Source organism: Electrophorus electricus, chromosome 17 (assembly GCF_041902795.1).
Source record: "Electrophorus electricus isolate QZ-2024a chromosome 17, ASM4190279v1, whole genome shotgun sequence".
Taxonomy (NCBI): domain Eukaryota; kingdom Metazoa; phylum Chordata; class Actinopteri; order Gymnotiformes; family Gymnotidae; genus Electrophorus; species Electrophorus electricus.
The window spans coordinates 21,755,348-21,779,909 of NC_137513.1; the positions used below are offsets into that span (position 1 = coordinate 21,755,348).

The following is a 24,562-nucleotide window of genomic DNA, read 5'->3' on the forward strand; positions in this document are numbered from 1 at the left end:
ACATTTGTTTTATGTAGTAAATAATGCGGCGTAGTCTGGGCCTTTGGTTAGTCAGTTTGTGCTACAGATGGGAGACTGGATTAAATCATTTTCAAAAGGGGTGAAAATTAATTAACAGAACTCAGTAACACCATAAATAGCTCCAAAGAAAACATCAAAATGAATCCTTAAATGGTAACCCATATTTGATCAGTAAACAGGCATATTATTAAAACAGAATATTTTATTGGTTCAGCAGACTGAAAAAGTGGTTTGGGGAATTTTAATCTGCAACTGTTTTGCAATACACAGCCAATATTAAAATGGATGCTCTGTACTAGACTTCCTCTGTTCTTCCAAACACTGATAAGATCAATACTGAGCAGGGAAAGATAACAAATAGGTGGTTTCATCATTTGACCAGTGCTTCCTTCCCCCCACCTAGGCACATTTGCACATCCACAACAATATGCACACAAGTGATACACAAATGAGAGGGCGTTAAAAAAGGGAAAGAAAAAAAGACAAACGAATAAAAAATGGAACTACAAAACAAGTTATTTATGTTGCACAGTACAGAATGACACAGAAAACACACTGGACATATACAGTACTGCTAAAAGATGCTTTTCAGAATTTCATTTTCTTTAATACTTGGACAGTTCAGCTGGTGCAATATCTTTAAAGCCAGAAGGGTAAAAGCTATACAGTCGTCTCCCTAAAGTTGGGTGTGGGTGGGGGGGAGGGATGACAGAACAAACACTATTTACATTTTTTGTGTAGGTTAAGATCTTTCACATGGTCAGCACACGCAACGATGCAAAACAAACCACGAGTCATGGTGTGTAGGCGTGGCTAAAGCATACAGCGGAAAAGACAGCAAAATACAGCTGAAGCAAATGCAGGGCTCTATAAAGTCCCAAATGTCTCCCAAAAAAAAAAAAAAGTCCCTCCTTTGTCTTCCAGGGCTTTCCTACGCTCAGCTGTCACGAATCCTGCTCGCTCGAGTGCGTCATCTCCCTCATCTCCGATCTCGCCTTCCGGCCTTCCGTCGCACCTGTACAACATGCGAGGCAATTAGCACTCCAAATCAGGGGGCTATTCTCGGCAATGCCGATGACATAGTCTGCTGGGTTTATTTTAAGACTTTGACCATAACTGTAGGCTTCCTACTATCACGTCAGACTTTTTTTTTTAATTAGCAGAAGTAGAAATGTTGACATATATGTATCTATTAACATTGTTGGTAGATAATCTACAGACAAAAAGTATGCAGACCCCCATAATTACTGAATTCAAATATTTTAGCCACACCTATTGCTAGCATATTTATAACAAAGCACATAGCCATGCAACTGCCATAGACATATAACGGCAATAGAAGGCGTTATATTGAATAGCTCAGGAAACTAAACGTGGCACTGTCATAGGATGCCTTCTTAACCAGTTCATGTAATGTCTGCCTTGCTAAATCTGTCCCGGTCCACTGGAAGTGCCATTACTACGAAATGGAAGCATCGAGGAGCAACAACTGCTCTGCCATGAAGCGGCAGAGAACACAGAACGGGGCCACTGCGTGCTGAAGGCCGTTATATTCCCCTATACCTCCAGAGGTGGCTAGAGTTGCCAAAAACTGTACTCAAGTAAAAGAAGCATTACTTTAAAATAAATACTCAAGTAGAAGTAATAAGTAGTCATTTAAATAATCACTCAAGTAAGAAAGTATCTGTTAAAAACTGTTCAAGTAGTGAGAAAAATGAGCTCCAATAAAGTAACAGCACATCTCTCTCTCTCATATATATATATATATATGTATGTGTGTGTGTGTGTGTGTGTGTGTGTGTGTGTCCGTCCCTCATAGCTTTTTTACTCTGAAATCAAATCTGTTTTAAAGATGTCTCTCTGGCGTGGTTTTTAAGTGAATTTTACAATAAGTATATATAGTACTTATTCATAAATAAAATATAAAGTCTTGTACATATGTAGGAATTACACTAATATTTGGCCTCAGTGTCTAGTAATAGCCTGCCAACACTAAGGGGCTCCACCTTCCTTGGTAGCGATTTTCCACAGGCCTGCTATACATAATGGTATGCAAGTATAATTGGTTGTAAACTATTTGTCCTATCCAAGTAGACAGACAAAAGCACTTTGGTAGATCCCATCTGCTAAATACCATACATGTAGAAGTAAACATAATGGAGAGGAAAAAAAAAAAACAAACTATGGTTGATACGGAAATTCTGAAAATATATTTGGACTTGGCACGCAAAAATACATAACCAGTTCATGTGTTGGTTTCTAATATCAGCGAAATATTGTGCATATAACATAAGTAGCAAGCATCACATTAGATTTGGTGATTGTGATTATTAGTTTCTGGGAATATTCCTAGCTCTTGCAGAAGGTCACATTCTAGATATTTTACTTTTCGTTATGTTTACCTTGCAATTAGGTGACCAGTCAGACCAGCTAGTGTGCAAGCTATCCTACATTGTCTAGCTAACAGCTGCCCCTGTATGTTGTCGAAAGAAATATCGATATATAAAATCAATAACAAGCCTTAAATGTTATAACATTGAAACCTTTATAATCTAGAAAATATGGCTCAGAATGGGGAAGGCATTGCCACACGCCATGAAGTCAGTTCAATTGCTGCACTTATTTACCTGCTGTTTGTAGTTTATACCTGCGTATCTAGTGAGCCATTCTGTCTTAGATAATCACTGATATCGGACTGCTTTACTTTCATATTAATAATGCAAATTATGCAAGCGCCGATTTTAAACAGATATGTGAGCCTTAAGGAAAAGTATATATTGCAAGATACTTTTCATAAATGTAATAATTTGAGCCCCACACAGGAAAATGTGCCTATTTGCTGTTCACTGTGTCTACTACTGTTCAGTTGTCTAACTTACTGAATCAACTTGGTAGCTTTCAGTGATCATCTTTAAAGAATTTTACCAACCCTCCCACACTTGACAGGTTTCAAGTTATTTTAAAATGTAACCAACGGAAAATTGACAAACATAACAGAATAAAAGTAAATTTGACCTCGCAAATGTACTCGGGTAAGAGTATAAGAGTACTCTCTTTTAAAGCAATTCTTACAAGTGCAATTTGTTCCAAAAGTTACATAAGTAAATGTAACTGAGTAAATGTAGCGCGTTACTACCCACCTTGGGATACTTCACTCAAGACACAGTTCCAAACTGCTTCTGGAAGCAACACTGGCACAAAGACTGTGCAGCAGGAGCTTTATGAAATGAGCTTCCATGGCCAAGCAGCTGCATGCAAGCCTGAGATCACCACGCACAACGTCACAGACTCCGGAGCAGTAGCAATGTTATGTGGAGTGATACTTCACTAGCTGGCAGGCTGAGGGGTACTAATCTGGGTTTGGAGGATGCTAGGAGAACGCTCTCTCCCATAAAAGATAGTTCCAGCAGAGCTTGGTGCTGGAGGAGGGATAAATGGTCCAGAGTTGTTCGCGTTTGGCCAAGGACCTTTAGAGTCCTAGTAAAGGGTAACAGCAGGTGGGAGCCACTTTATATTAATGCCCATGGCTTTGGAGTGGAATGTCCAACAAGCTCGTACAGGTGTGATGGTGAGCTGTCCACATACTTTTGGCCATATAGTGCAGCTGAAAAACTCCCAGGATTTTGTTCCAGCCATGTGGCTTTACTAATTAGCTCAAGCCAGCTGGTAGAATTAATTAGTGAAACTGAGTTATATGACAGAGTTATACGACAGGGCATTTTACCCCTCTGCCTATTAAACACGTTTTTCTACTTGTTTTACATTAAAATCCACAATTTTGTATACACTGCAACCCCCCCCCAAAACCCCCCCCCACAAACAGTGTATACTCGAGAGATAAACATACGTACATACAGACATACATACCTACCACACTAACACACACAACCTAGCATACCATCCTAACTAGCCCTGAAGTCGTCCTGCCTAAACTGGGACTTCCCAGACCCCTAATTTAAAAAGATATACACCCCCCGAAACACAGGACTTACTTTAGGTGAGGAGTCCTGTGACTGCTCCTCTTCTACCTCCTCCTCGCTCTGCTGGGATGTCTCCATCTCCTCCTCGCTCTCCTCCTCCTGGCTGGCGGCTGCTGCCCTGGGCCGCCCGCCACTGTAGCATAGAAGCAAACGGGTCAGTACAAGTGCTACCAAGCCCTCGTCGTGCCCCTCAACTAGAGCAAGCCTTCAGTTGAAACCTCAGTGAATGCAGGCGCAGTTCAACATCCACGTACTGATGGCACTGAAAACCCATCAGGGAGTGAGTGCGGACCGTCTGTGTCGGCGGATGAACTCAGATGTAGCGCTCGTTAAGGCCTCGAGACAGAAGCGTGCTGCCTACCCTGATTTTTTAGCTGCCGTCTGAGACTTCGGAGGTCGCCCCCTTCTTTTCTGCGGGGTGGATTCGACTGAATCGCTGGTGGCCTCCAACGGTGCCGCTCTGAAAGGAATGATGCACACCATCAGTTTCTACGTTTAGTCTGGCAAAAACATGCAATATTTTTGTTTCCATCACGAGCACGCTCAGTTAGGAGCGCTCTCAAACGGCCGGCATTGGTCACGTGACTGACCTGGGCCTGCGGCCTCTGCCCCTGCCTTTAGGTTTTACTTCCATATTTTCACTGCCTGCTTCCCCTTCATCCTCCTCTTCCTCTTCGCCCTCCTGCTCTTCGTCGTGCTCCTCTTCTGGGGGCGGAGCCACCTTCCTGCGCCCTCTCCTCCCCTTGCCGGGGGTGTCGTCCCTGGCAGCGGCGACGGTGGCCGACTTGGGTGGCCGTCCCCGCCGTCCCCGCTTGGGTGGGCTGTTCTGCTCATCCTCCGTCTCGGTGGCCGTCTCCGCCACACTGCTGTCCTCACCGCCCCAGGGCTCCTCCGTGTTGTCCACACTGCTGTTGGCCGCCCTCTTGCGGCCACGCTTGGGCTTCGACTCCTGCGTCTTGTCCTCCTGGCTGGAGGCGCCGCCTCGCTTGCGCCCCCTGCTGGGCTTGTCTCCCTCAGACGGGCTCTTCATAGAGATGTCCTCATTCTCACTGTGGTCCACTTCGGCTACGTCAAGTCTGAGAGGGCACAAGTGGGTAACGAGATCAAGCCAGCGAAAATGAAATGCATCGTCTTTCAAGCTCTTAGTCTTCTGCTTCAGGGACGTGCCATAATCCAATAAGATCTTCCCAAGATCTGAGGCATCACTCCCTCTCCAACCTACACAACTATACTAGAGTGGATAATGAAGCCAGTAAAATGCAGTGGAGTGATGAGCATAAAGCAGACACCCGCCTCTGCATACCACTAGCAGAATGCTGAGAAAAGCCAGGCTACTGGAGACCAGCCCCTGTAGTCAAAGTCAAATTTCCTGCCAGTGGAGCTGTAATCATTACATTCTTGTGATGCAAATGCCATTACCAGCGTGTATTCAGGTGTATGCGAATGACACCTATTCACGGTGATTACAGGGAAAATGGTGTCTAGTTTTATAGAAGACAGCAACACCAGACTGCCTCAGCCTCCTTCAAACGGATGATTTAAACTTTACTGTGACAGATTTTTTAATGGGTTGTTTTGTTTTGTTTTTTCCCCTTTTTGAAACTACTACCTCCATCTGGCATACTAACATTTGAAGTTTTAGAGGATAACACTAATTTTAAAATATCCAGACTCGTATCTAATATTTAACATGCAGTGAGGTTAGATACTACCTTCCATCGATACGATAACACATTACAGTAGACCTGATGGGACAAATAAAATTGGACTCAGTGCATATATAAATATTTGTTACCACATCATCTACTACTATTAGATAGTAGTACCCACACACCTTCCTTTGCTGCGGCCAGGGGAGCTGGGGTTGGAGTTACTGCTGGCGTTGCTGATGGTCTCCATGCGGGACAACTTGGTCTGCAGCTTGCCTGTGGCTGATAAGGGTTTGTTCACCGCCCCAAGCACATTTGCTGCTTTGGGCTGGGGAAGAGATGCCAGTGGTTAAGGTACTTGATTAGTAATCAGAAGGTTGACAGTTCAAGCCCTACTTCCGCCAAGTGGCCACTGTTGGGCCCCTAAGTAAGGCCCTTAACCCCTAATTGCTCAAGATGTCAAAATTTTAAGTCACCTTTGGGTAAAAGCGTCAGCTAAATGCGTAAATGATGCAGAAACTCAACATAAACTCTAAAAGATACAAAACAATAGCCAGGGACGTACCTTGCCAGGGGTGAAAAATGACTTCATCTCAGGAGGAAGGTAATTTTTTGTGTTGCTGAAATTCTGTAATATAACCCCAGAGAAGGATTTAGAGGACAGGCACTGAAGGCAGACAAGCCATTATCTTGGAGAGCAATTTCCTGAGATTCGGTCATCATATTCAGTATCGTTCCAGGAGGTCTATCCCAAAAGGTGTTTGGCTCTCCTACCTTGTCAGGCTGGGTGAAGTAGCGTGCAGGCAGCACAGGGTCTTTTGGCGACTCCAGACTGTATGTGGTGCTCTTGGAGATGACGATATTCATGGCTACGTCGCACACCGTGTAGAGTTTCTAACGGGAAAGAAGTTAGAGAACAAAGCTATGGTAGCGAGGGAAGGACAGACCAAACACACACACACACACACACACACACACACACACACACACACACACTTACACTCACACACACTCACACACTCACACACAGTACATCCTGAAACAAAACACGGCATGCCCGGAGAAGGACTGAAGCTGATAGTTCATCTAAAGTCTTCCTAAGGGTGAGATGATCTCTGGCACCTTCCTAATTACCTGTACTGTGTAGCACTGTAAACACTGGCCCTTATATGGCACTGTGGTCTTGTAGAATGTAGAATCATTAGCATGCTTTACTGTATGCTAGTATATGAACCGGAGCACATATACCGACTCTTGACAAGGGGGGGGGGGGGTAAAATACCTTCAGAACAGCTTCATCATACCTCATTTATCTTGGCATCGTCAGGAGATTGGCCGTCTTTGGTCTGTTTGATGTTCTCTACCATTTTCCTAATAAACGCATGACTGTTGTTCTCGTTTTTGGCCATTAAGATCTCCAAAATAAACCACAGAGCCCTGTGTGACGAATGGAGTGCAGAAAAATAGAGTGAGAAAGAAAGAGAGAACATCATTTTTCACTGATAAAGGCAGAGCTCTCGCAGGCACACTGCCAAAGGAAAAGAGAGGCAGGCAGATGATTCTGCTTGGCTTGATTTACAGAGCAGCACATTACAAAGCACCCAATACCCCCGCCCCCCCAAAGCACGGCTCCCGCACACATGTGGAGACTCACTCTTTGATGTCTTTGAGCTGCTCTATGTCTTGTACTTTGACATAGTCTGGGTCATGTGCCAGCAGGTGGATGGCGTACGGTACCACATACTCTGGAAGCAGGGAGATCAGCTTCTCTGCATGCACACAGATGTTAGTGTTATTCGGTTTTGTCATGAATGACGGATCACTCAGGAGTTTTGCCAGCTCACGTGTCCGAGAAGCGCAGGGATTCGCCACGAGGATGAGATAAATGACACGTGGAGTGCATTACAAGAGGCTTGTGCTGCATCAGATAATCACAATCCAATTAGTCCAAATCAAATTAGCTCAGAAAAATTAATGGTGTGAATTAATGGCAACCATAGCAGACAGTGGCCTAAACAGTCTTCTGATCCAATTTGACAGGAAAGACATAGCAAAGTCATTTCTCACTTACATAAACAGGGATTCACAATATGTACTAAAATATTTTGCTGCAGTTATATTTCCACATATTGTTCATTTACTGATCATCATTTACACTTGCTAAACGTAACTGCTGTGAATCAACAAAACTGCGACAGAACACTTAACTTGAATACCAGCTACTGGTGAAGTTGCTCCCAGCATATTATTATTATTATTATTATTATTATTATTATTATTATTATTATAATACTCCCCATTACCCTGAAACACTGAGTGCTGGGTGCACATCCATGTTTATACAGGCCTACTGCAGTGAACCTGCGACACTACGGCAAAGCCCCAACGCCTGGTGTCAGAGCGCCCCGCGCAGTACACCATGCATTTCCTGCCACTTGGAGGGCCAAGTTCAGGTGCGCACAAGAGGCTGCCCTGCAGTGGTAGAACGGAGGGAAGAAGAATGAGTACATGCCCTCACCGCTGACGGCAGCATGCTGTTTGAGGTACTCTCGCCGCAGGTTGATGTTCTTGACCAGGCACTGGCGGGCGTGTGCTCGCCGCTCCTTCACCGGGTCTTTGGCACACAGCGCGAACACCGCCAGGTACTCCAGCGGCAACCGCAGGCGACACAGGCCCTTGTGCAACTTCTGTGCAAATGCCTGCCGCACCTGGTAGCACTCGTCCTGGGGAGAGAGGAGACTGCGTGACTAACTCATAAGAGGCCAGACATCGTTACATTGAACAGCTAGAATTATCATAAAGTAATGAGTGAGTGAGGGAATTAATGAATGAAAGATTAATGCTTAATAAAGGATGCTCTTAGTATTAAAGGATATTAAAATATATGGACTGACAAATCAGAATTACTGCAAACAACTGTTTAACAGAGTTGCGGATCACGTTTGAGAAGTATTGGCATTGCTGGAATATGCTAGTCATACAATTTGCAGGCGTCTCCTCAAATGAAAGTCCGTCTGTGAAGTGTTGTTAGGTTTACGAAGGGCACTGTATAAATGTGAATAATAAGAACAATAATAATGTCTGTAAGCATGTAGCCTGGAGCAAGCTAAAAAAAGCCTCCATATAGTGACAGTGATACGGGCTGTTATATGCCCCATTATGTGTCACAGGAAGGTGATGGTGTCGGATATTGTCCTGCGAGACGGGGTATGCGTGTGTGGGGGTGGGGGGGTGCAGGGGAAGTTGTACGTTGATGACAAGAGCACAGAGCTGGTACTGTTCCAGGGTGATGATCTCATGGTAGCAGGGTTCCTGAGCCAGACGCAACACCGCACAACCCGCCGCCAAGCGCAGCCGCGACATGTCTGGCTTCCTGTGCGCGCACACACACACCAATAAAACCAGGATCAAATCTGCTATGCATGTATGTTTTATATCTCTCACACCCACCCACACCACTGCAGTACAAGGACGGGTTTGCTCAGTAGCGGGGATCGCAGTGATGGCAGCACTCACCCCAGCCTGCCCTGCTCCGTTAGGTCTCCATCACTGTTCAGTATGGCAGTAAGCATCCTCAGCGTGGAGTTACCCGACTTACTCTGGTTATTTTTTACCCCGAGCAGCCACCGCACCATCAGCTTAATACCCTGGATCTAAAACCCACAGCAGAGAACTACTCAGTCAGTGTGTAATGTTTTCTTACACACATACACACACGCTATATATACATACATATATATATATATACACACACACACACACACACACACACACACACACACACACACACACACACACACACAGTCTGTGTGTGTGTTTATATGGGGTGTGTGCACGCATTTATATTCACTTGGAGGAAAAAAAGGACCATTAATCAGCGGCACCAAGGAGGGGGATCTGGCCTAGAGTCAAAAACTGCGCTAGACAATCAATCCATCAAAGGCAATCACTCTACTACACACTTCACAGGCAAAATCCACGAACAGCAGCTCGGGTGTTTGGGCTGCATGTGCTCTTAGCAAGCACTCTGTGTAGGGTGACTGAGGCTCACCTTAGCCAGCGTTTCAGGGGAAACCTCATCGTCTGGAACCCAGAGCTTGGTGGTTTTCTTGCCAGGAATCTTGGAGAGACAAATGAGAAAAGAAAAATCAGCCCTGTGTGTCAGATGGGATTTGGGATCAGAGTATGTGCTACAGAACTCTGTTCCTCCCCCAATGTGCACTTATTAGGATATACCATCCATCCATTAATCCAATTTCTCATTACCATGGAAACCGTTGCTCTGCAACGTAAGATCTTTGTCGGCTGTATACACACCGGTCCATAGAAAATATAGCAAATGACTTCTTTATAAAGGTAAATAACTATGTGGTCGCCTTACCAGGACACTATGATATATGTTCAAGAGAGACATACAGTGGTTTGTAATCTGGAAGCGAGAATCTACAAATTATTTCTAACCAAATAAATTGGCTATAAAATGACAGACCAACACATAATGAAGTCAAATGAGCTACTGTCTCAAAAATTAGATCAGAAAAACATTCATGACATCAGTGCCATCTCCTTTTACAATATGCTTGGGTTACTTCCACCGTTCCACGACTCTTTAAAATAATTTGTGAAAGCCCTTATAACTCCTCCCCTGCCAGCTCTTCAGAGGTTGCAGTGCTAAGTTCTACTCATTCTCACCCTGTCGTTCATCAGCAGGTCTTTGACAATGAAGTTGGCCACCAGGGATTTGAGGGGTCCAGCGAACTGCTCCGGGGCCAGCATGGCCAGGTGGCCCAGGGTGGTCAGAGGGGTTATCAGCTGCTCCATGTTCTCTGTGTCCAGGCTTTTGTGCAGAGGCTAAAACCAACGAGACACAGTCAGTTGGGGCCATGGACAGCTGCTGCTCCTCACTGGCATATTCAGCACTCACCTCAAAGATCTGGGCAAAGTGGGTGTCCCTGTTGGAGAACATGGCGTGAATGCAGCGGATGGCGAACTTGGCCTGGCGGGGGGGCCCCTTTTTGGCCTTGTGCTGGAGTACCGGCAGCAGGACACTAGAGGGGGCAGACACAAGGAATGGTGTGGAGATAGTCAAAGAAGGTCAAACACGTGAACTATACAGAACCTATGGAAACGGGCAACGGACTTAAAACTTTGTTCCTTTGTTGTGTCTTTTGTGTTGTGTTATCTTAAACTGAAGGATGATATTGTCAGGCTCTTGGTAAACCAGGGTTTCTCAGTGCTGGTCCTGGACAAGCCCACTTTTTCACATTTTAGCTAGAAGAAAAAACAAAAATAAAACAAAAAAACTAAATCTCCCTGCCAGTACACCCAGCTCAACTCAATGGCTAACTAAGCCACCCTTCATGCGGTTCGAGTGAGAGAGTTAGAGCAGGGAAAGATCGCAGGGCAAAGGAACCGCTGAACCAGGGCAGAGGAACCGCTGGCTTACAACACCCATGAGCCTGGGCAGCATGGGCACTCACGATTTGATGTGCGGGAAGCTCTCCTCCAGCTTGCTGCCAGTGTTCTTGAAGATCTGCAGAGCTGCCTCTGCCACCTTCTCGTCGTCCATCTTGAGGCAGCCCAGCAGGGACTCGAACGTCTCGGCCGAGTGGAAGGACACGGGGTGGGTGAAGGACAGGACCTGCGGGACACCACACAACCCGTCGCTACTGCGCGCTCTGCAAATACTTGCCACCTCTTGAGACGGGGAGGAAGGGCCCATATCCCCTTGCCTCAGTGGTGCCAGAATTAGAATGATGACCTGTCTACAACTTATTGATTTTGGGCTTTTTTTGCTGTTGCTGACAGCTTGGTACACAAATTAGTAATCCAGTCAAACGGGGCATTAAGTTTCCTGAATGTGCCGAGTAAAACTTAATCATTCTGTGTCTCATTTGTTTATTAAAAAATAACTGCCACATAATGAATGTTGGGTTTTTGTTTGTTTGTGTTTCTGGGGCAAAATGAGTGGATGAAACACGTTGGGATGTGGAGGAGCAGAAGAGAGTGAACGATCTCTCAAACTCATGTGCGTTACTTCATGAGTTACGTCAGTGCTGAAAAGAGACCATAATTACCTTGAGGAGCTCCAGGCCGGCTCTGATGGCCTGCTCCGTGGGGACGCCCTCGTCCTCGTCATCGGCCGTCCCTTCGATCGACTTGTTCACCTGTTTGATAAGTGCACTGTGGACAGGAGAACACGGGAGAGTCAGGCTACAGACGGGGAATGTACCCCGGATTAGGGACATGAGAAGCATCAGTGAATTGGGGCTGATTGATATGGATAAAATACCTAATTGCGATTTTTCTAAATCAACACAGTCACTGCAATTTAAAAGAATCTAACAGAATATATGAGGAATTAAAAAAAACCCAACAACTTAATTTTAACAAAACTGTTAAGAATTGTGTCATTATATAGTCTTCTTCTTATCTCAAATTGTGAAAATTGCTTTCTTTTCAAAATAGCAATTTTGAAAAAATAGCCGTGGGCTGCACCTGATGGACTCTGTGTCAATATGGACAGGGGCGATCCTCTCCAGTAAGAACTTCACCATCTCCAGGAAAGGGTTGCTGGGCTGCTTAGGGCTGCCCAGTTTCTTCGTGATGTCTTTCTGTAGGAGTCAACAAGCCCACAAACGGAGACACACTTAAAAAGAGGCTCAGACATGGCTCTGCAGGACAGGCCATAATGAAAACCAGATTCAGATTTTCTGTCGTGGGCCACAGGACTAGAGCAGGACAAAAGGAGAGGACTGGGTTTCAACTATGCAGTGTCCATGTAGCTACACATCACTACATTTAAAAACACATTTTTTGTTACAGAAATTTTGTTGGTTTTTTTTTTACATTTACATAGCACAGAAATGATCGTTCTGTCAAGTGTTAACAAATGTTCCAACACCAGGAATCAAAATCTGTCAAGAAGAAAGATCAAGTCAACACACACACACACACACACACACACACACACACACACACACACACACACACACACACAGTGGTGAGGTGTGGGAGGACCGTGGCGGTTCTTACCACGCACACTTCAGCCTGCTTACAGGAGCAGGAGGGGCTGACCAATGTCTCCAGCTGCTTACGGATCTTCTCATCCTCCTCCAGGACCTGTGCCAGCTTCTTCACAAAGTCCTGCGCCTTTCCCGGATCTGGCAGGTTCCCTGAAAAAAAAAAGGCCAGCAGACCCCAGACGTTGGCCGAGTGCTCATTTACCTTCCCTTTCACCACAGGAGACGTTTGCGTGAGCTGTTCTGAAGTTCAAGGATCATGCCAGACTCACTTGTGATTACCATGACTTTCGAGAACACTGCCTTGCTGTAGGAGTCCGACTGAAAGAAAGGAAAACGGGGTTACGCCTTTAAACTTGCAACTCGCAAAACATGACGAGGGGGGTCATGGAGGTACCACGGGCCGGCGGCAAGAGAGCCTACCTTCGGCTGCTTGACCAGATCCAGGAGATCTTTGACATGGTGTCGCAGCATGTTCTGACACTTCCACATCTCGTTGAGGGCTCTGAGAAAACAAATCACATCCATGTCATCGGAGATCAGATATCAATCGCATCACCTCACACTACAACGGATTTGCCACCACAAAACGGTACAGTAAAAGGTGCAGCTATGTAGAATTAGTATATCATTATATACACCACTACTACTACTAATAATAATAATAAACTGGATTTGGATTGCTTTATTTTTTATATAAACTGTAAATGTAAAACACTGCACACCATAAACCACAATCAGCTGTGGAGTGCAGTGGTTTTAAAATAGGGTAAACTCTAAAATTGGATCATTCATTTTCCATAGCCATGTCACAGGTAAATCAGACATTAGTTTTTTTTTGCTTTGAACTGGTGCAGATATAAGAAATCTTGTGACTGGAAAGCACCCAGAAAAACATAACTGCAGGACTACAGTCTCCAACATCAGATACGTAATGAGTAAACAAAACCACCCCCAAAAACCCAACATTAAATCTGTTGTGAAAATTATTCCAAATGCAGGTTACAGTTCACACAAGAAAATGAACCATCTACGATTATTAGCATTTTTTTTTAAAACTATAACTACATACAAACGAGGCCTAAACATACACGCCATGACGAGTTAATAGAAAAAGGATATTGAAGCACTTACTTCACTGCGTTGGAATCCAGCGTAGCGTATAGGTAATACAGACACTTCATCCGCTCTGTGGTCTCCAGGTTGTGAGGCACCATGTACTGGGCAAAGATTCGTTCCACAAGCAACCTGGAAGCACCACAGGTGTTTAAGCCGTTTTAAAAATCCTTATCGTATGTCATGATAGCACAAATTTCAATCACGAAAAAGAGGGGAATGGGACCACACGCAAGTGGCCATCTGTCCAACAAGAGGCATAGAAGTATATTTCTGCCGTTTTAAACCTGTACACAGGAATGCTGTATGGGTGCTTCCACTTTGAGGATTTCAGAGTGCGGGTTTTCACTTTCTTGATCGGTAACTGCACATCACATCAACAACGTCCACAGTGATGACTCTTAATACACCAGACTCACCGGCAGTTATTTTTTTACTGCATATGAGGCAGTCAGAAGAAACATAAGGAGAGCTTAAAAAATTTGATGAAGACTCAACTAACCGATAGGCCCTGCTGCACCATGTGCACAGCCTGCTCAATGAAACGAAATTACTGGCCCAACAGAAACCTGCACAGCCCAGCAGATGTTCCCATCCCGATATGCAACACAAACATTAAAACGCACAGCACTGAAGTGGGACGCACAGACTGCGGGTGGCGTGTGGCTCCCTGGCTCTCCCTGGGAGCTCCTTACAGGCCGTCAGCCAAGTGGGAAGGAACCGGGAGGTGGCGCGAGCCAAACAGATTCATTTTCCTTTCCCTCTTTTTTTTAATGCAATGACCTCTGGATCGTATGCAACCTTGATAAATACTGCACATTACAAGCCAATGCAGATTCAACGAGAAGTAAATTCAACAGAAATCTTAAACCACGTTAAAGCTATGACCGATAATGGATTTTTCTATTTTTCTTAATAAAATTATTTCAGGTCAGGTTCCAGAGCTGAGGTTTTAAAACTAAGTAGTAAAATTGCCTTTATGGCATGTCAAGAAACATATGAGCTACAGTGCATCACAGAGAAAATCGTTATTATTACAAAAGCAAAAAGATATGACTGGGGTGGAGAAATGACAGGTAGAATATTTCAATGACAATTACTATGCCCTGTAGGCCTTATTTATTCACATTTCTGAGACTCTGGGATGATTCAACAGAACAAAGCGCTGCACTGCTGAACAAACAGCAGGTACCAATATGATCCAAATGGCCAGTATGCAGTACTGGATACTGTCTTGGAGGATGAGTTCTCAATGACAAGAGGATAAATAGTTGCTTTATCAATACACAGGAGCTGAAAACAGGCTAAGATATTTCCTTTATAGATGTCCGCAACACAAGCTGCAGATTTCCCAGCATGCCCCTGTTCCTTCAGCTAACCAGTGCCTGAATCAATAATCACCCTTGCAGTGTGCACTGCTGTAGTCACCTGCTCCTTGGGGAAGGGTTAATAATGGGAAATATACTAGCGCTATGACATTTCTGAGCCTGAAGCGCAAGAAACCACAGCATTACAGTGCAATATTACAGCTCAGGGACGCTCAGCCCAGCACAGATAAGAATACAAATTCACAAATGTGTGCAGACACCTGCACCCCCACCCCCTCGCACAAATGGCCTGCACAAATTTTAACAGTGCCCCTCAGCAAAGCAGAGCTGCCTAGAGTTATATCGCCAAATTAAACTGAAGAGACTGCGGACATGAGCCACAATAGCTCGTGTTGCTTTTCCCATTTTGGAGCCGATTCCATTAGTCAGGCTTCTGACACGTCCAGCATTACAGTACTACAAACGAGCCGTGAAAAGCCTCATCGTCGCTTCGTGCCGGAATGCTCACCGGTCGTCTATGCTGTTCTGGTAGTAGATATGCAGCAGTTTGTCTTTGATCCAGGAGATTTGCTTGGCTGCTTCTTTGCCGGCCTCTGCCTGCAGAGAGTACTTCTTATAGATCTGTGCCAGACCCATCATAGCTTCCTTACGCACCCTCCACTGCAACAAAAACAACACACACACACACACACACACACACACACACACACACAGACAGACACACAGACAGACACACAGACAGACACACAGACAGACACACACACACACACACACACACACACACACACACACACACACACATCCATATGACGACAGTGATACAAGCCAACACTCAAATTACCCTGCTAAACCTACACATTCACGAGCAACCTCAAACACGGACGCATGCTCAAAACAACACTGCCCTGCTTCGCTGAGACAGAGCTAAATCGAGCCTCCACTACTAAACAATTCGGGTCACAGCTCTCTGCTTTTGCAGAAAGGAGCCTGTTGTTAGTAAAGGTTCATAAAAGTGCAAATGATGTCAGTGTCAAGGCAATAAAAGGATGTCTGGAAGATATTTCAGCACCAGTGCCAAATAATAACATAACTAATGAATGACGTGAGGCAAAAACAATTCCAAACTCCAAGATAATGTGTGACAAAGCAGCTGTCTGAGGGGAAATGGCAGTGTTTTAATAAAAGCCAGCCTCTGTTGTGCTCGGCGACACGTGGCAGACTGTAATGCGTCTGCAGCACCATCGCTCATGCAGGTGTATGGGGCGAGGATCAATTAGGTTTCTCATTGAATGGACTTTGGAAAGGCTGAAGAATAGCTATACGCGAGTAACGGTTCAATTTATTTCACCGGTCTCCTCTGCTTTGCATCTTGGAGATGAGATATGGGGGAATGGGGGAGGTCTGGAACGAAAGCACGGTGCGGACGCGCTCCTGCACAGCCTCATCCTAAAGGTGCAGGGAAAATAAGGGGAGTGGAGGAAACAGCACCAACCCACCCCCACCCCCACCCCCACCTCCACCCACACCTGCCTGCAGCTAACCCATCAAATGAGGCAGAGTACTACTTAAAAAAAATGGAAGCCAATAATGAAAATGTCTGCATTGTATGTGGGGCTGACCCGCTTGTCGAGTGTCCTCTCCCTCACAAAGTTCAGCAAGTGATCGTTGACGAGCGAGAGGTCCTTCTTGGAGGCGGTGACGATGGACACTATGACGTCGTGGCGGATGGCTTCCTCTGGGTCGTGGGACCTCACTTTAAGATACTCTATGCGCACGAAACATCCATGTCACAACAGCCAAAAAAACCCACGATATAAAATAAACCAACCTTTATCCATTCTAAGGCGAAGCAATTAAAGAAATTCATGTATTTCTTCAGAGCGAAATATTCCTGGCTTGTTTAAGGCATGTACGTACACCTGTGAAGAATGTGTACCTGTAAGGAACGTATACACAGGAGGCATGAACACTAGTGAGGAAAATATAGTTGTGAGGCATGAACACCTGTGAGGTCCTTAGCCAGATCGGGATGGTTCATCAGACAGTGACTAGCAAACTTCACACACTCCAGGCGAATTGGAACATGGATGTCGTTGAACCTGAGTAAGATCAAACATTTGACATCAATACGGTGCTTTACCACAAACAGATAAAGGTTTTGTTAGAGGAAGAGGTAAAGAAGAAGGGCGGAGTTACGGAGAGGCCCCACCTCCCCAGGTAGCACTGCCACAGAGGCTTATTCTGAGACGCCAGCTCTGAGTCCTTGGCCCCAAACATCTTAGCCAAGAGTTTCACAACCTGGAGGCGTTCATCGTTGTCATTGCTCTGCGTGAACATGCACACACACGCGCGCGCACACACAGCTCAGTGATTTTCCATGAATATATACTGTGGATTTATTCAGTTGTACTGAGCAAAACTCAATGATTATCTATTCAGCCTTCCTGCTGATCGTACTCTGCATAAAGACAAAAGAACGGACCATTTTCACACCCATAATGAAATTTCGCACAACAAAACGCACATACAGTGGTGACACTTCACGAACATACCATTTATCACCAAAAATCCCGGCGTTGAAAAGAACCTAAGGGGATTCATTTATCTTTGAGGACTCAAGAGTAAATGACTAATCAGACAGAAAGCTGGAAATGTGCAGGCCACATGGAGCACATGGAATAAACCGCCACACGTTTAAAGGGGAGCTGTGCCGTACCTTGAGTTTGAACTCCAGCTGGGGCAGCACAGACAGGAGGAGGTGGCTGTCGATGTTGTAGAGCTCCAGGATCAGGTCAAAGACGTGCTCCGACAGGTCGCTCACCGACGTCTTCCCCAGCATCAGCACCTGGTTGAAGAACTGGGACAGAACAGGAGCCCTGCTTCACACACCTGTGTCGGTGACTGCAACTGCAAAGGCTGGTCTGGGATCAGTCCTGCCGTGCCTACAGGCCCCAGATTCAGTGCCTATGCACAAATAACCTGCTCCTTTAGAAGGAGGAGCCTTCTGGAGTGCAGGCCCTTCAGTCAAGGGGACCGCATGGAAATGGCATAACGTGGTAATGACTCAAGCAATCCAATGCCACTCCTTTTGATTCCAAAAAGGAAATGTATTCACGGAACTCAAAACAGCTGTAATGGAGAGCAGTAGAGCATTCTCCATGATGGCAGTCATCAACACTGCCTAACGACCTTACACCAGCTTCATCTGCAATTCTGCCCAACGACCCCACACCAAACTCCTCTCCAACTCAGCCTAATGACTTTATTGCGCCTAATGAGCCCTCCGCACCCTACAGGCTGCTGCCCTGTGGCTACCAAGGCCTCCTCCTCGGGCAGAGTACTGCCGTTATCCACGCGAGAAACACCCAGTCACAGCCACCTGCTCCTGAGACAGCTCGGCGATGGATGCCATCGAGGCCGAGAAGCGGGAGGAGAGGCCGACTGTCGCATAGGGCTGTTCTCTGAACGCACAAAGAGACGATTCAAGACGATTCAGCGTATAGCTTGCAAGACTCACTCACGTTTGTGATGTAAGGCTCGATGGCCTGCGCCGTCCTCTTCAGTAGGGCTTTGGCCAGGTCATATGCCTGTTTGTTCAGATTCTGCAGACAAAACCACGTTCAGATTCAGCACATGCAGGGAAAGGCGCTATTGTGTGCGCAGTAATGGATGAAAGGCAGACAAAGGCATGTCTGCACAGTGTGTACCTTGTGTGCTGGAACTAGGTTGACCAGGACGGTGTCCAGAAGCTCCTGAGACACAGAGTCGCCCTCACAGACGATTGAGCTCATCAGGTCCACCATGTGCATGTGAACCTTCTGATTGTGCCCGTTGCTGTGGAGCCCGACAAATAAAACCATGCAATACACAAACGACAAGACAACAAAGAACAGAACCATCCTGCAGCAATAATACCAAGTCATTTTCACTTCCCTTTACATAACACTATAATAATAATAATTATAATAATAATAAAAACACATTTTAAACTGTAATTCTAATACCAAAAATGAATGAAGAAAGAAGGAGGGGGGGAAGCCCCCAAAAAAACCCTACTATGAATAAATAAATACCAATAACACAATATGCTTGCTCGGTACGCAGAATGTTACACTACTCACTTCATCTCTAAACAAGGCGCTAACAGCACATCATTTAAACACATCATGTCAATAGCTCAAACCATTTCTGCAGGAGCTGCGTTCTGGGGGTGGAAGATGGAGGGCTGTTTTTTTTTGTGGAGGGGGGGGGGGGGGTGTTCATTTTCACACAAGCTCACCAGCTCTGTGCTGTGTCAGCCTCGGCGACAACGCCCAGGGCAGCTGCGGCTGTATGAGCAATGGTGGTGACAACACACCACCAACTGGGACCTGTCCAGCAACGGACTACGCCCCCGGGGGGAATAACAGCAGCGGCCAGGAGGTAGACAGCTCGTTACGGCACAACAAAAAGACCACAGCTTCACACTGGCGTCAGCCGCACGATAAACCATGGCCCGCGCCCTTCCAAATTACGAGCAGATGACGGGAGCTTTAGATGCAAAGCTGTTGTGCTGTGCATGCAAAAGGTGTGCATGGAATTCATGCCAAAAAATAAAGACTTATGTAAAGAAAGAGAGACTCACTTGATCACTTGGAAGAGGGTTCTGTACAGCTGAGTAAATATTTCATTGCTGTCCTCCAATTCAAAACAGATGTTATAGGATTTGACCCAAGCAATATTCTGAAGAAGAGTAGGGGGACAAACATAACGAGAGCACTAAAGAATCCAGCACATGGATTAATGCAGGCAAACAGCACATCATGTCACGTACCTCCAGCAAGTAAAAATATCTATTGAACTGGGCGCTTTTGGTATCTTCCAAACCTTTCAGTTGTCGAGTTATAAACATAAATATATCCTGGGGGGAGAGAACAGAAGCACTAGATAAATTTTCAAATCCTGTGGCTTGATGGAGGTTTTTTTTTTTATCCTAAAGCAATACTAAAAACATTCCCTCCAATTTAGACTGCAAAAACAATCAGCACCTGCCGCCAACCTCTCAATAGGGCTCAGACTATTCTGAAATCATTTCAAATGAAGCGCTTTCTTAGACCATGAAGGAGCGTGCCCATCTAGAAAACACTACAGACAAATACTTTAGTTCTTCTAGAGATGCTGGGTAAAAGGTACATTCGTTTGTGCCTCTAACTGGCCCAACACTTTACGTGATGCAGCTGTACAGATGCCTTTCCACATTAGAACCCCCCCCCCCACTCACCTTCAGCTTGTCTGGGGATGTGTAGGGCGCCTCCGGGGCATAGATCCGGAAGATGTCAGCCAGGCAGCAGGCCACCAGGAGCCTGACGTCTTTGTCTGGGTGCTTCAGGAAGAAGTCTGAGGCCAGGTGCAGGGCCAGGTTCAGGTAGAGCTCTTTCTCCTCCTCCGAATCCTGGTCCATGTCCATAAAAGTCTTCACCACCATCTACAAAATAACCCCCCCCCCGAAAACAGATGAAACCCTCAGCGCCATGCTTGATTTGATGGGAAAGGGGAGAGTCAGAGGTGTGCAGAATAAGGGGTCACCAAGAATTCCCAACTGGAATAGTGAGCCGTGCCCCGATGACACAGACTGTACCTTGAGCCTCCGCACCATCTCCTCCTTCGATATCTTGTCAGAGATCTCCTTCACCCCCGGCGGGTAGGTGATCTTGCCATCTGTGGCTCGATTCTTGGAGTGAGCCATGCTCTCCAACTTGTGCACGCTGGGGAGGGGGTGGGGGGGTGGAAGCAGCAGTCATTGAATCATAAGATCTTAACGTGGATCTTAATGTTAGTGAATTGCACAATGCAGTTTCAAATTATATGGCCATTACGTTTTAACATTACCAAATGTAACTGGAATTGAACATTATTTAAAAAAAAAAAACAAAAAAAAAAAAAAACAACACCTCAGAATAATTTTTATGGTTTGAACAAAAATACAATAAAACTATTACCAACAACAAATTGTGCCCAACCCACAACACAAATACTGGAAAATAATATTAGCCTACATTTGAATGGACACTGAGAAATTATGGTTGTTTTGTTTCTCTCTCTCTCTCACACACACACACCCTTAAAATTCCACTCACTTCTACTGAAATTGGAAACAAGGCATTCTTCAAAACACGTCGAAAAATTCCAATATTTAAAGTCCACTTAGAGCTCCATAGAGTATTTCACATAGCAGGGCAGTTCGCTCTGAAGTATGAATGACCATTAATATTGCTCTTGCTTTTAATATTTTACTTGTCTTTTTTTACTTGGTTAGCATGATATGAATTATGAGACGGTGTGCTCAACTGAACCTACTGTAAAAATAAAAAATGAATAAATAAAACCCCCAGTATTTTAAGAATAGGTTGGTATGATTGGTTCTACTAAAATGTACCAGATGGTAGGTGTAATGCACAGTTATTACTAAAATATATGTTCAAAAGAGAGTATGGGGTCAGGAGAGCCTCTCCAAATTTGTGTTAGGGACGTGTGACGTGACGATATATATCGTGTGACAACAGAAAACTGCATCAGGCCTATATTTTGTTTGCAGCTATAGTTGAAAAGTATTTCCTATTTATATTTTCTTATATGCTTAATGGGAAACGCGCACAAAGTTGTAAATAAAAGGAGAAAAAAAAGATCAAATATGAGAAAATACCTTTTAATGATAAAAGTATACAACTTGATGCAATAAGCAACAGGACTTACTGTTTAATCATTTATAAACAATATATTGCATGAATTTACAGAACACGTGCGATATCTGATGTGTTCGTTATCTGGATATGAAGTAATCTATATATTTGGAGAGTACATATATTTTGAGTGAATTTCTCTGTTTCAGATGTCAAATTGCTACAACCGAACTGCCAGTTCAACTTATGAAAAACATTTTTAAATCACCCTAATGGGCAACAGAACAGTGACAGCAAGAATCAGATCACAAGGAATAGCACTTTGAAATATAAGCTTTCAACTACAGTGCTGCTACACCTCGAAAGGTTCAGCACCAGGTCTTCTTTGATATTATGACAGAACCTGAAAAATAACCGCTACGGATCAAACTGCCAGGCTAAAGGCCTGTAACCCAAATCCAGTGCATAATGATATGATTCTCCTCTGGGCCCTGCTAAGGTGTGTAAAGCTGGACTGTCATGTCTTGTTAGGTTAAATCTAAAAATCATCCACACCTCTTGCTACATTTTATAGTACTACAAATTAGGGGAGTTGGAGTAAAGGAAACAAGCAAACATTCCAGGACTGTGGTATGGGAGAAGTATGGAAATATAAGACCACATACACTTTAAGCAAACTCAACTTCACACTCAGTCAGGAAGAAAACATTTCATTTGGTGTTTAACACATTTGTTATTTCAGTATTGTGTGGCCATATAAAACTATATCTTCAGTTTCAGTTGTCAGCGCGTCCTTCATCACTATGTAAGGAAGAGCTAATAGTACTAATAATTGATTAGCGCTGCTTCACTGCTCAGTATTAACTCTGTCAATCTGCCACCACGACGTTTGAGCCAGTGGTAAACATGCTACAGCTTTCAGCTGCAGGTACTGCATATTCATTACAAACAAAATCTATTCCAGCCAGTGTGTACATACACAGACACACAAAACGATTCAATTCTCTAGCCGATGAATTATTCAGTGTGAAATCCACTAGGACCAACAAGTCCTCTGATCTGTACACAATGATGAGTTGTTAGGCCCAAGTGAAGTGGTTAACCATAACTTAAAACCCTGGTGCCATGTAGTTGTGCCATTTTGCAATGCTGTGATAAAAAATTCAAGACAACACTTTAGAAAAGATAAACTAATATATTTCACAAAGTCTTTCACAAAGTAAACCTGTCCAATTTCAATTTCTCTGGGAATACAAACAAAGTTCATACAGTAAAGCACAAAAATGAAAAATAAAAAGATTAAAATAATAATCTGCAATTAAAAACTCCTTAATGCTATGTTACACTGACATGTAACAACGATCAAATTGTAATTTTAAACATGTACAAGATGTTTATTTGTCATCTTTACAGATCACACAATCCATAATATCTAATCCAGTATTACATAAACAGCAGCTAAACGAAGTCTCGGCAGAAAACTGCTGGACAGCGTTGATTAATTACATGCACCTCCAGTTTTAAGATTATTTTGAACCATTTTTACTTGTTCACTTTAACACTGCACATGACACAGAAAGAAAAACGTAATTAAATTATGTTACATGTTCAATACGGGCAAGAACTACATCTGCAGTTTGCACACATAAATAACTCACAGCTTTGATTTAAGGCAAATGTCCCGTGTGTATGGTCAGCGTTTGGGCCACATCAAAACCAGTGCTATACTGGCAAAGTGCATGTTGCTCTAATGTTTTATAGCCAAACCACACTTCTGTCTTATTTCACAAGTTTGCCTAGTCTAGGGAAATAAGAGCCCACCAAGTGACATTAAGCGCCTGACTTTCTCAAGCAAGAACCAAGTTACCCCGATCATGTCTATTGAGAAACGCTTTGTGGGGAGAAAAAGGTATAAATTACTGCAACTCAGCTAACTTGGACATGTAAGTGACTAAATACAACAGCAAGAAGCAGCCGCATGCAGACAGATGCTTTACCCTGCAACATGACAGCTACGCTAGCTAGCCAGCAAGCTAGAAGACACCCATCAACGCGCTTCTGTACCCAGTGCAGTCGTCCGCATAAAGCTGCCGAGGACTTAACCGGCCAAATGCAATCGAAGTTAAGTGTGATCAACCTTTACATGTGGATAAAGCGAGCGGGCGAGGCGCTCGTGTGTGGAGGCTTTGCTGAGGTGTCAGGGGAGCGGACTAGCTAGCCTAGCTAGCTTAGCCTGTGGTACGAGGCTAGCTACACAAACAAAAACACCACACACACCTCGCCGAATCAAGGCGTATCATTTAAACGGCGGACGGAGAAAGCTAAAAAAAAAAGCATTTATCTGTATTTATCTGAATAATAAGCAGTAACAACAACAATAATAATAAAAGATGAGGAGAGGCGGAGATGTGCTCAGCTCGGACAGGCATCACCTTGGCTACCAGCTAGCTCGCAGCTAGCTCACAATATTACCTTCAGCCGACTCGAAATATTATATAGATTTGATGAAGAAAATTATACCGAGCAGAATTAAAGCGGACACCTTGCGTGCCTGTTTTAACGGAAACAAACAAACGCACCTTGTTCGCCGAGCTGCAGCCAGTCGCTTCCCCCGCCGCTCTGGTCCTCCTCTCGGCTTCAAAATGGCGCCAATTCGTCCCCGGCTGCGCCAATCCAGCCGCGTGAAGCGCTCCTCACGCGCAGCAGCGGGTCGCGAGAGCCTCGGGTTTGGGGGACATGGGGCAGCAGCGACCCCTACAGGCCGCAGGCGGGATAGCGTCTTAAGAT

The 24,562-nt window shown here is 44.7% G+C and overlaps 1 protein-coding gene across 3 annotated transcripts; it reads right to left on the reverse strand.

The window, feature by feature from the left end:
• Window positions 1–203: 203 nt before the first annotated feature.
• pds5b (PDS5 cohesin associated factor B) lies at window positions 204–24,457 on the reverse strand. 3 transcript variants are annotated; one of them, XM_081700032.1, is made up of 34 exons: window positions 24,355–24,457; window positions 20,734–20,860; window positions 20,377–20,580; window positions 19,930–20,016; window positions 19,741–19,838; window positions 18,824–18,950; window positions 18,638–18,718; window positions 17,833–17,973; window positions 17,326–17,441; window positions 17,121–17,215; window positions 16,736–16,881; window positions 15,625–15,776; window positions 13,807–13,920; window positions 13,096–13,177; window positions 12,945–12,993; window positions 12,686–12,825; window positions 12,149–12,264; window positions 11,728–11,833; window positions 11,131–11,291; window positions 10,575–10,698; window positions 10,343–10,501; window positions 9,702–9,770; window positions 9,167–9,303; window positions 8,900–9,023; window positions 8,169–8,373; window positions 7,305–7,419; window positions 6,955–7,087; window positions 6,425–6,544; window positions 6,216–6,278; window positions 5,836–5,978; window positions 4,592–5,077; window positions 4,363–4,461; window positions 4,014–4,134; window positions 204–1,036 (listed from the first exon to the last, which is right to left on the reverse strand). In XM_081700032.1, exons 2-34 carry the CDS (start codon window positions 20,839–20,841, stop codon window positions 1,001–1,003), a joined length of 4,257 nt encoding a protein of 1,418 aa, XP_081556158.1. In that variant the 5' UTR covers window positions 20,842–20,860; window positions 24,355–24,457; the 3' UTR covers window positions 204–1,000. The 3 variants fall into 3 exon arrangements, 2 of the variants coding, with proteins under 2 accessions (XP_081556158.1, XP_081556159.1); XM_081700033.1 differs by lacking the exons at window positions 8,900–9,023; window positions 9,167–9,303; XR_014117869.1 differs by lacking the exons at window positions 204–1,036; window positions 4,014–4,134; window positions 4,363–4,461; ... (2 more) ...; window positions 6,216–6,278; window positions 6,425–6,544 and having other exon boundaries at window positions 7,305–7,414.
• Between the last annotated feature and the right edge of the window lie 105 nt (window positions 24,458–24,562).